Below are 11692 nucleotides of genomic sequence, written 5' to 3' on the forward strand. Positions count from 1 at the left end.
AACATTTCATAAAAAAACACATTTTTATCTGCAAGAGGCACATATTTACTTCTTGTGGAGGCAAAATGTATGCTACCGCGAGAGGCGCAGCCATATGCCTCTTTGGAAATGGGGCAGAAATATATTTTTTCTTCTGCAAGAGGCACATATTTACTTCTCATGGATGCACGGATTTGCTTCGGCGAGAGATACAATCGTGTCTCTTCGGAAAAGGAAAAAACACATTTTATTTTTTTCCTTCTGCGAGAGGCACATATTTATTTCTCATTGACGCACGAATTTGCTTCCGCCAGAGGCATAGTCGTGCCTCTTCAGAAAGGAAAAAAATGCATTTTTTCCTTCCACGAGAGGCACAAACTTACTTTTCGTGGGGGCACAAATTTGCTTCTATGAGAGGACGGTCGGGCCTCTAGAAAAGGGGGAAAATGCTTTTTTTTTCCAGGAGAGGCACAGTCGTACCTATCAAGAAAACACATTTTTGTCTTCCGCAGGAGGCAAAAATATACTTCTCGTGGAGGTACAGCCATGCCCCTTTGGAAAAGGAAAAAAAGTGCTCCTGGTGGGGTTTTTTGTCCAACATTTTTCGTGGAATTTTTTTTCTTGAAACTTATCAATATGAGATCTAGTTTTGAAGGTCTGAATGCGAGGAATCCAAAGATGAAAACGGTTCGAGATTTAGACTCACGGTTTAATAGATAAAATATTTTTAATGAACGAATATAGACAAAGGGGCAAATTCACAAATTGCGACAAGTAACACACATGTAGTGCACCACTTGTTGCAACTGATGAAGATGAAAGTGATCTATACAAATACACATTAATTAGTGACTGCAGTCTCTCGCCATTAGATCCAGAGATGCTGTAAATCTCGTGCAATTTTCCGATCTTAGGTTTGTTTCTGTCGATCCCTTCTGCCTCACGTTTGCTTGTTGTCCCGTCTTTCTTCTTTTTTGCCAGTCCGTTTGTGACTCTGTGTGGCCGTGGCCTTTTTCACCGCCCATCGTATTGTATACTTTGTGCTGCTATATGTATCTCTGTTACCTGGTCCTAAAAAAATATATTTCTGTTATCATTTGGGTTTATTTGGTGGGATGAAGGAGGCGGCTGGGAATAGACTCTTGCTTTTCTTTTTTTTCATATATTTAAGTCATTTGGTGTATTTTTAGGAAAAATAAAAAAAGAACAACAACAAAGAAAAGAAAATAGAAGAAAAATATGTAAGGTTTGCCGGCTGTAAGAGCATCTACAGCCGGACGCCTCAAACCACCCCTCATACGCCCGCGGACGCGCCCGTTTAGTGACCGGATAGAAGAGAGAAGGAAAAACGTGACACAAGCAGATCCCTCATATCATCCCTATACGTCCGGGCTGTTCGCGAACTCTCATATCCATCTCAAATATGGGAACGATATGAGGGCTCGCTGAGGCGCCCGGGCACGCCCGGGCATTCCGCCACATACACTACTGGGGAAAACTTTATACACAGAAGCTTATCAGTAGCGCTTGTTAAAAGGCGGCGTTGTCACAAAGGGCGCTATTGCTATCCACATAGTAGTAGCGCGGCAAGAATAAAACGCGATACTACTATAATTGTCACACCGTTGCCGAGCAAGGTATAGTAGTGGCACCCTTCTACTAACCGCGCTACTGCTACGCCCGTAGCAGTAGCGCTAGTCTCTAACCCGCGCTGCTACTAACACAAGCTTATCGTCTTCCTCCGCGCGGCCGACCCTCACTCTCCCTCTCCGCTCTTCTTACTCTCCCTGTCCACTCTCTCCCTGTCGCCGTCGCCACGCCACGCCGCGGGCGCCCGCTGCCAACGGAGGTCAAGGTATCTCCTCCCTCCCTCCTCCTCCTCCCTCCACCTCTCTCCTTCCCTCTCCTTCCACCTCCCTCCCCCTCCCTCCCTCCTTCCTCCTCCCTCTCGCTGCCTCGTCCGTCCTCCTCCTCCCTCCAATCCCTCCCTCCTGCCTCCTCCCTCCCTGCCTCGTTCGTCCTCCTCCTCCCTCAACCTCCCTCCCTCCTCCCTCCCCCCTCCTTGCCTCGTCCTCCTCCTCTCCCTCCACCTAGCTCCCTCCCTCCACCTCCCTCCCTCCCTCGCTCATGCCTCCCTGTTCCTCCCTTCACCTCCATCTGTTTTTGAATTTTTAGTAAAAAAAATTGTAGTATAAATTAGTTAACTTAGTACTTTATACTTTCTAGTTTACTTAATTAGTTAAAAAATTAGTTGGTAGAAACATGTATTGGACACTTAGTTGGTAGAGACTATAACTAGTAATAGAATAGAAAATAAATTATAGTAATAGAAATTTTTATGTGTAGAAAATTTTCAATATAGAAATGTATTGGAATGCTATATGAGAAATTTTTAGGTATTACATTTAGTAATATAAGTTTGTTGTAAGAAAATTTAGGTATAGCAATTATAGTAATAAATTTGTTAGTAAGTGTTGAATAGAGTAGAACTAGGGTATTTAGTTATGTCAATCTCACATTGCCAAATTGAGAGAGAGAGAGAGAGAGAGACCTAGTTTCTATATTGGACCATTGTGAATGAGCAGCAAGTTTGAATGCTCATGTGTGGCGCAGGGTATATCAATGACGAGCCGGTCGACGACGCCCAGAAGATAACCGACGACACCCCCATCCTCAACAGCCATCGTCTATAGTGAGTAAACATGTATATCTAGTGTTGTGTACTAAGTACTAACTAGTGTTGCTCAAATATGATGTAGATATAAATATGTATATCTAGTGTTGCTCAAATAGGATATGTGCTTGCCCAAGTGGCCTATGTTTGCACGGAACACCTCCGAGTGGCATATGTTTTGCCGGAGTGTTGATTAATTTCCGTTCCGGCAAATTTCAGGCGCTCGATATGTCCTTTTTTAGCAAATGTCATGCCAGATTTTTTTCATGGATTTGAGCATGACTTGTGCTATAAAGTAGGAAATATCGAGTGCCTTGGATTTGCCGGAAAGAGCATTAAACGATATTTTGGGTTGACTTTAAGTCTGTTGGGGCTCCATATATGACAGTCAAAAACAGTGAGGGAGTGTCCACCATATATGAGGGAAGAAGAATGCCGACTGTTGTCGTGGGTGTTGTTCTTCCCCTTCTTTCTCGTGATAGACCTCTTGGTAATGCACAGGAAGGAAGAGAAGAACGACCATCACCGACGGTCGCAAATGTCAGAGAGGAAGAACCCCGACCGTTGTCATGGGGGTCGCTTCTCCTTCGTTCCCGTGGGCTAGACATTATGGTGTAATGCACTCGGGGACGAAGGGAGGAGCGACCATCACCAACGGTCGAATATATACACCATGTGAGCTGAGAGTTTTCAAGAAAACACTCGACAGACCGATAGTCACCCGTGATGAATAATAATGATCTAATTTAGTTTTTGTAGTACATATATTGAGTTTTAGAAGTTTAATCTTTGAATTACAAACATAGGAAATGTCTGACGACGACGATAGGATCCCGGAGTGCGACTACTGCGGCGACGACCGGGGTCTGTGCGACAGGCCTCACCTGGTAGACAGTTGGCGCTTCAGTATTAAGCTCGACGAGACCTTCGGTGTTCAAACTGTACACAACGACGGCAAGTATTTTTTTTATAATTAAGCATGACTTCTGCTTCTTCAACGTGTAATTTTCAGCTTTTACAATTCAACTAGTGCATTCCCTGTCATGCAAGACGTTATGTCTTGGAGAAGCTGGATTTCGAAGATCACGAGAATATGGAGACAATGAGAGTTAACCTCAGGACCCATCATGGTTATGCTTTTCCCGTAAAGCTATACAATGCGGTGACCTACCCCCATTTGGGAAGCACTATGCAAGGCGTATGGTTTTCTGGAGGGTATGCATGTCATCTTCGATCTTGGTGATCCTGAAGATGACACTGATGAAGATAGTATCAACAAAGATAATATCAACATTTGGGTCGATGTTGATACGACGCCTCCACTTCTACCTCTATGTGAATTTCTCAAACATATTTATTAAGTAATGTATATTGTTTATTTCAAAATAGTTGACAACTTATTTTAATTGACAGCTTATTTTCAATCTTCCAAAAATGTACGGAAGATAGTAGGCAGAACCTACTACACTGATGGCTCTGAATTAACTTATGAGGAGAAAGATCATCTTATCTCATTTATTATTGATGTTGAGAATTACAATATCAATAATGAAACTCCTGCACATTATGGTCAATACGTGCCAGTAGTGCATGTGTTGAACCACGGTAACATCCATGGAGATGGCATGGTAAGATTTTTTACTATTACCACATCCATGCATCTTTTGCGATTCTTCCAAAGCTAAACTACATTGCTAACTATGACGTTATTATTATGTTTTTCATGAGAAAATTCCGAAGTATTGTGTGCCTGATCTGATGTTTCCGAAAGGTCGCCTTGATGTTATTAGCTTACGGCCAAGTCCCCCTAGGCTTCACCGCTGTTCATACAAAATTTCTCAAACCGATGAAGACATGACAATAAAAGAATGGAATAAATGTATGAAGAATTTGCGAAGCGTAAATATTGGAGACAAAATAATCTCCATTCTCTATAATGGAGAGTCAGGGCCTATCTTGTTTTATGCTATTTTACCTTAGAGAGGGTAGTAGGTCCTAGCTAATACTCATGACCATGTGCTAAGAATAATTAAGTAGAGTTGGTTAGATGACTATGATGATGATGATGAGTATGACTTGTTATTATGATAACGAGTAGACGTTGTTAGATGACTATGATGATGATGACGATGATGAGTTATTATTAATGATGATGATGCTTAGTTGTTTTATGAGCATGATGAGTTATTATATATATATCAGTGGGTGAAAGAGACTACTGTATATATAATAACTCATCATGATCATAAAATCATATGATGAGACTAATGTATATAAGCTGTACAAATACAGCGCCAATATGCTGCATAAAAAATACAGAAAAAGTTAGCACTAGCGTCTCTATGAAGGTAGCAGGGACGTACTTTTATCAGCAGCACCCTTTATATAGAGGCGCAACGCGTTTATTGAGGAACGCTACTACTACGTAAAGTTAGCAGTAGTGCAGGTCAAAACTCGCTACTACAAAAAGTTAGCTGTAGCGCCTTATCAGTAGCGCGGCCACCCGCCCTACTGATAGACCTCTGACCTGCGCTACTGCTAGGCTTTTCCTAGTATTGATAGGACACAGCCCCACCCCGGACACCTTTTCTCTTTGTTTATTCATTTTTTATTTTTCTCTCTTTATCTATCAATCACGTGCAAGTGACCGGACATATGAGAAGAAAAATGAGGAATGTGGCTACTCGGATGGATAAATAAAGGCTGAAAACGAATATATCAGGCGCGTCCGCGGGCGTTTAAGGGGTTATATTTGCTATGTCCGGCTGTAGATGCTCTAAAAAAAGATCCTGGTATTAGATTGCATAGAATTGCTTTCCCTCCTGGAAACGTCCCCTCTACCGTCTTTCTTCTAGCTACACTTAGCCGCCCGCTTCTCATTCGCCCCTTCTCCTCCTCTTCCCTAGCAAGCAGCAACAAGCAGGCAGCAACAGCAGCACACAGCGGCAAGCACACATCAGAGCATGCAAGTAGCAGGAAAGCAGCAGCACACATACAGGCGGAGCCACCGCTGGGGACGTCGTCGTTCTCCTCCCGCTCGCGGTGTATTCCGCCGCGGACCTACTGTCTGCGGGCGCTATCGCCCATGTGGTCGTTTTGTCCTGCAACCCCGCACTTCGGCAGTTGTCACGGCTCTAGCGGCATTTTTTTATTCTGTTAAACCCCACATTTTGCGAGTGTTGCATTGGGCAAAGCCTTGGACTTTGCTGAGTGTTATACTGGGCAAACCTACTAGTCTTCATCATGTATGACGTCCATTATTTATTTTTCACCGAGTTAATTTTTTTGCCAAGTATCTCAAGAAACATTCGACAAACTATTCGTCCATCGTCCGAGAAAAAATAAAACACTCGACGTACCCCTGCTTTTGCCAACGGAGTGTATGTCGAGTATCCCAACTTCACACGCGTTCATGCATAATCACCATTACAATACCTCGAGCACACAAGAAGGAATGCGAAAGCACAGATCTACCAATTGTGTCTCTCCTAAACATCTCTGGAAATGAAACCGAAACAACCGAAGAATAGCAAGATCAAGAAAGGAAATCCACACACAAACGCGCATGCGCACCAGATGAAACATTAGCGACCAAATGGTTATTAATAAGCAGTGCAATTGATTGGCGGCGCGCGGAGGCTGGATGGCCCTTCTACCGGGAAAAAGACGTGATTGCACGAGACCTTGATGTCGTACGCCCTCGTGGGGACTCCGTGGATCCGGAACCGGACCAGCGCCGTCACCACCACATTGAACCCGCTGACGTTCACCCGGCGGCCGATGAAGTCCTGGTTCTCGCCCCTCGTCAGCAGGAGCGCCGACGCTTTGATGCTCGCCGGCTCCGCTCCCGGCGGCAGGTAATGGTTCATCGGTGGCGTGGTCGCGTAGACTGGGGCGTGGATCGTGTTCCGCCTGGTCACGCTCGTGCTGTTCTTGAGGTCGACGAAGACGCTCTGGTACCGCACCGCCGCACGCTTCCGGCTGCCGTTTGCGGCGGCAATGGTGAGGTTCAGGTACTGGGTGCCGTCGTTGCTGGCTCTGGGATCGGTGCTCGAGGCGTGGACGATGTAGAAGCTGATGTGCGCGGGGCCGAGGACGACAGAGACGATGATGATGATGGCGGTGACGACTAGGGTCCCGCCGAGCGCCGCCAGGATGTAGTTCCTGGTAGTCCAAAGTTTGGTGTCATCCGCCGTGGCCTTGGGGATGGTGGTGGTGGTAGTGTCAGTATGCATCTTACCTAGCTCTAGCCAATACAACAATACTGGTGGCCGGCCAGCCGGTGGGCGCCTTGTAGCTGCTCATGCACGAAAGAATTCGAATAAGTACGTAGCACGCTAGTTCCTAATTAAGCAAAGCATTTCTTTTTTGCTCGCTCCACAGATCTCTCTGTGTCGATCACGTACGTTCACATGTACAGACTTTTACTCTTTTTGACTTGGTCTCTTGTAGAGCACGGCCGCGCGCTACCATCTCCCCCTTTATTACGTAGCGGTGAACCTTGAGCCAAACATGTTATGCTAACTCACCGAGTATTCCATTCTTTTACCACGTTTACGGCATCTCCTATGCCAACGCACAAATAGAAATGTTTTTATGTTCGAACATAGTCCGCGGACAAGATGTGGGAGAGAGTACATCCAATGCTATTGACAAATTAATCCTTATTGGCTGTTGGGAGGAGAAAGATAAGAGGTAGACCATGCATGCCTTTGCTTTTGGTGGGATATTGTAGTGTGATGTCCGGTTGGGATGAGAAAAATGTGAGGCCATCATACATGTGAAGAGAGAGAAAATAGAGATGGACCACGCGGAGGCTTTGCGTTTGTCAAGTGCATGCCCGGACACTCGCATAGCTTCCCCACTTTGGTTCTGATTTGCGGGAAAACAGACGTCCAGACCTCTCAGTGGACCCATAGGGGTCCCAATTGGATAATAAAAATTAACAAAAGTGGTCCGGACAACACAAATCAGAAATTATGAGTCAAATTGTATTCTTGGTTGCAGTAAAATAATGTTATTGTTTATATATCCAAACTCACTCACACCAAGACCTTTAGGATAAGACCAAACTTTGTTGCATTTCAAACACGCTAAATTTTTAGTGTTTGAGTTACTAATTTCATCCAATCGAATTTAGGATAAGACCAAACTTTGTTTAAATCTTAACCCATTTTGTCTCTGTCCTCTCTTTTTCAGCATCACACGATCACATTGAACAGCGCAATTGAGTGTTTTCTCTCTTAGATGAGAGAGCAAACGTTCGCCGACTGGATTTTCGCACTTTTACTTTTCGATGCATTTTTATAAGGTACTCGAGGTGATGAATGCATGTGCGTACTTTGCGTGTAAAATGTCGGTGGCTCACAATGCATGCATGTGGTGGCCTGTCTATTAGAACCAAGGTAAATGGTGTATAAGCATATAGTACTAGTGATGGTCAAGCTATCATGCTTGCTATATATTCGTCGACGTCGATGCTAAGCGTGCACACGGAAGCTAGCTAGCCAGCCGCGACGGAGAAAGGTAATCCAAGGCTCCTACGCATGGCGCCGGTGGCAGACGATGTCCTCGACGGCGGCAACGAGAAATCAATCTTCCGGTGCCTCGACGCGGCGCGCTACGTTGTGGCTGCCGCGGTGAGCGTGCTCATCATGGCGGTCATCGTGTACGCCATCACCGTGGTGCTCCGCCCAGCGGACCTCTATATCGGGGTCCTCCAAGGCTCCGTCTCCGTCTCTGTTTCAGGCGGCGACAACCTGCGCAGGCCACCGTTCAACGCCAGCATCGGCCGCGGCAACCTCACCTTCTCATTCACCGTCCGGGCCATCAACCCCAGTGGCCGCGTCAGCATCTACTACACCGACGTCGAGGCCCGGATCAAGAGCAACATGTCGTCGGCGTCAAGCACTTTGCTCCGTCTCCAGTTGCCCGACGTGTCCTTGGGGCCCCAGTCGAGCATCGACTCCAACATTCTGATAAATACATTTGCGCTTGTTAAGAAACAGGTGTACTACTTCAATATGTTGGCCAATGGGAGCAGCATCGACGACGCTATGATTGCGGTGGAGGGTACCCGCACCGTCGAGGTTTACTCCGGTCGCAACGTGACCGACCACGTGCGAGTATTCTACTTCTGCTCGCCCATCGTCGTTGGCGGCGATAAGGACGACGACAGTGAGGCTGCAGTCGACGTGCAGTGCACGGATCAGAATCAGCCAGCCAGCAGCTAGATTGCTGGTACCATGGATGTGTGCATGTGTGCAATGCTGATTAAGAACTTCCTTTTCTTGATTCAGTTAAGTGTATAAATGTTTAATATTGATGTTGGTGTGAATAATCGGTGTAACTATTTTTTTTCTCTCATTCAAACCAATAAGCGGTGAATCCTCCTGGGCAATCTCATCTAGGACAAACTTTTGATCTTTATTTGTGCCGTAGCCCGTTGCCCTGTTGTGTGACGAGGATTTGTGGCCCGCCAGTTTCAAGCCACTGAGTCCTCCGAGCGTGCTTTTATTTTTGGCTTTCGTTTTCTATATTTTTATAATTTTTGAACGAGCAGTCCAAATTAAGTTTTGTTTTGATATTTGTTTTTCTCGTGACAAGGGTTTTCAAATAAAATTCATTTTGAATATGTTTTCAAATAAATTTTTAGTTTCAACTCTTAAAACTTAGTACGAGTTATACCGATACAATCATGATGTTTTTTGTCTTCAGTTGCCATAAAAAATGTCTTAAATTTTTATCTACGAAACTTGGTAAGAGCGAGCGAGAAAAGCACAAGTTTCAGATGAATAATCTTAAATTTCAATGACTTAAACATCAAACTTACCGTGTCATGTGTGGGATTTAACTACTACTTCGCAAATCGTGCGGCAATCGACAGGGAGGACTTGGCAGGTGCATACCCTTGTGAATTTCTGCCCTGCTGAGGCTACCTTACTCTCCGGGCCTGTAGTTTGTGGCTGCTTTATTTTTGGTTTTCTGATGCTTGCGGCTCCGATAAAGATCGACGATGTTAAGTGTTGGTTTCGATGCTACTTTGCGGGCTAGCATTGAACAAAGTAATGTTAGAAAGTTCGCTTTTATTTCTTTACCATCACAAGTTTGTACAAAGCTTATTTTTCCTTATAATAAAAGATCATATATATTTAGGAGAAATTTGTATTGCTTTTTGCACCGATGACAAATTACTTCGAGGATCTCATTCAATCCATAGGTAGATACTGTGGACTCTCAGGGCAAGAAATTGGGTTCAAGGGTTTTGGATACACAAGTAGTATCTCAACTCAGTACGATTTTTGGCTAGCTAAAGATTATTAGCACCACATGTTAGAGGATCCATGACAATATAACTTCTATGTGAATATAAGAAAACATAACCTATTACATTGCCTTCCTTGTCCAACATCAACCATTTGATCAAGCATATAATATTTGATGGGGCACACATTCATAAAAGATGTACAAGATAGTATATTTATATGTGAGCCCTTTCTTTATTGATTCTGATGAGTTGCATCAATTACCAATGCCATGTTTGTTAACTTTCAACAAATTTTAGCAATTATACTTCTTTTATGTGAATTCATTAGTTCATGGGGGACTATCATTTTTGTTTCATTCTTTTTATTGCTAAGATAGAAACAAGAAAGTAAAACAATGAAACTCAAACTACTCGTTATTATATAACTCTCACACTAGATTACATAAATAGATCAGGAAACAAGCACCCAAATCTTAATCATACTAAACTTTATTCTTCTAAATTACGAAATAACTAAATATCAAACTAAGATAGATAGTGACGTTGATATGATATCGGGGCACCTCCCCCAATCTTGGAACAAGCCAAGGGTGGTGGCCATACTCGTGTACTCAACTTTCCGTCTTCAGTGAAGGTGGTGATGAAGTAGTGGGCTTGTCCTCCAGTTTCCAAGGCATGGGCTCTTCATCAAAGCACGAAAAACGAGTCTCCAGAGTCCCGAAATCTACACCTAGGCTCATCCTTTTAAATCTGGACTCATAATCATCGTTTTGATTTTGTAGGTCATAGATTTGATGTTGGAGATGATCAACCTTGTCATGGAGCTTGCAGATGGCCTCTAGAATATCCTTGCTGCCCCACTTGTGCTCAAGGATAATTCCATGATCATGAAGTGGTTGGCACTGATTCCACGCTCCACCATCCCTTGACACTTGAAGATCTCCTGCTCCACTGCTTCAAGCCTGGCCTTCTTGCTTCCCTCCTTCTTTAGGCCTTGGATGTCCCAGATGTGAAATACCCCCTCCCGAAGCTCCATGGTTTAAGGGTGCTTCATCACCTCCGGGAGATAGGGGTTGATGACCTTCTCATAGAACTTGTCAATGGATGAGCTTGGTGGTGACATGACGTTCTAGATCTGTCAGAAAAATAGACCGAAACGAGAACAGAGGCGAAACTTGCGATACGGTGGTCAAAATAGCGTGGAGTATATATAATGATTTTCCCCATGCAAAACAATTAATCTAGAAGAAAATGGAGTCAGGAAAGCCCATGGGGGAGTAATGAGCTCACACGGCGCACCCCGGGGGACGGGGGGGGGGGGGGGGGGGGGGGGTCGCCACCTGGGCTCGTCACTACCTCTTCCACTTTCATGTTTTATTATTTTCCTAATTTTTCATATATTTTGAAACGAACAAAAAGTACTTTTGTACAACTTTTGGAGTCGTACTTACCGTATCACATGCCTATTCCTTTCTCAGGATTCTGGAGTGTTTTGGAAGGTCTCCTTTATGTGTTCTTCCGCTGTAATTGTTTGAATAAGTCTTGTCTACATATTAATAGGTGTATCTGAAATATAATGATTAATTCTTTCCCATTAACCACCCTCGGATTAGTGCCCTCGGCATTGGTAATCCTGATAGCTCCGGAGCGATAAACTTCTTCGACGATGTATTGTCATTCCCATTTAGAGAGAAGTTTTCCTGCAAAGAATCTGAAACAAGGATTGTACAATAGAACTTGATCCACTTTAAATTCCTGTTTTTGTATTTTTT

At 44.2% G+C, this 11692-nt stretch overlaps 1 protein-coding gene across 1 annotated transcript; it reads left to right on the plus strand.

Moving 5' to 3' along the window:
• Nucleotides 1–8108: 8108 nt before the first annotated feature.
• Nucleotides 8109–10474, plus strand: LOC109766936 (uncharacterized). Its single transcript, XM_020325689.3, has one exon. The coding sequence runs from the start codon at nucleotides 8200–8202 to the stop codon at nucleotides 8884–8886; it is 687 nt and encodes a 228-aa protein (XP_020181278.1). The 5' UTR covers nucleotides 8109–8199; the 3' UTR covers nucleotides 8887–10474.
• The last annotated feature ends 1218 nt before the right edge of the window (nucleotides 10475–11692 follow it).

The sequence above is a fragment of the Aegilops tauschii genome, chromosome 7 (assembly GCF_002575655.3).
Source record: "Aegilops tauschii subsp. strangulata cultivar AL8/78 chromosome 7, Aet v6.0, whole genome shotgun sequence".
NCBI classification, from domain to species: domain Eukaryota; kingdom Viridiplantae; phylum Streptophyta; class Magnoliopsida; order Poales; family Poaceae; genus Aegilops; species Aegilops tauschii.

What these genes read in the sequence shown, in the direction of transcription:
- LOC109766936 (XM_020325689.3), top strand. Translation starts at nt 8,200, where the DNA reads ATGGCGCCGGTGGCAGACGATGTCCTCGACGGCGGCAACGAGAAATCA.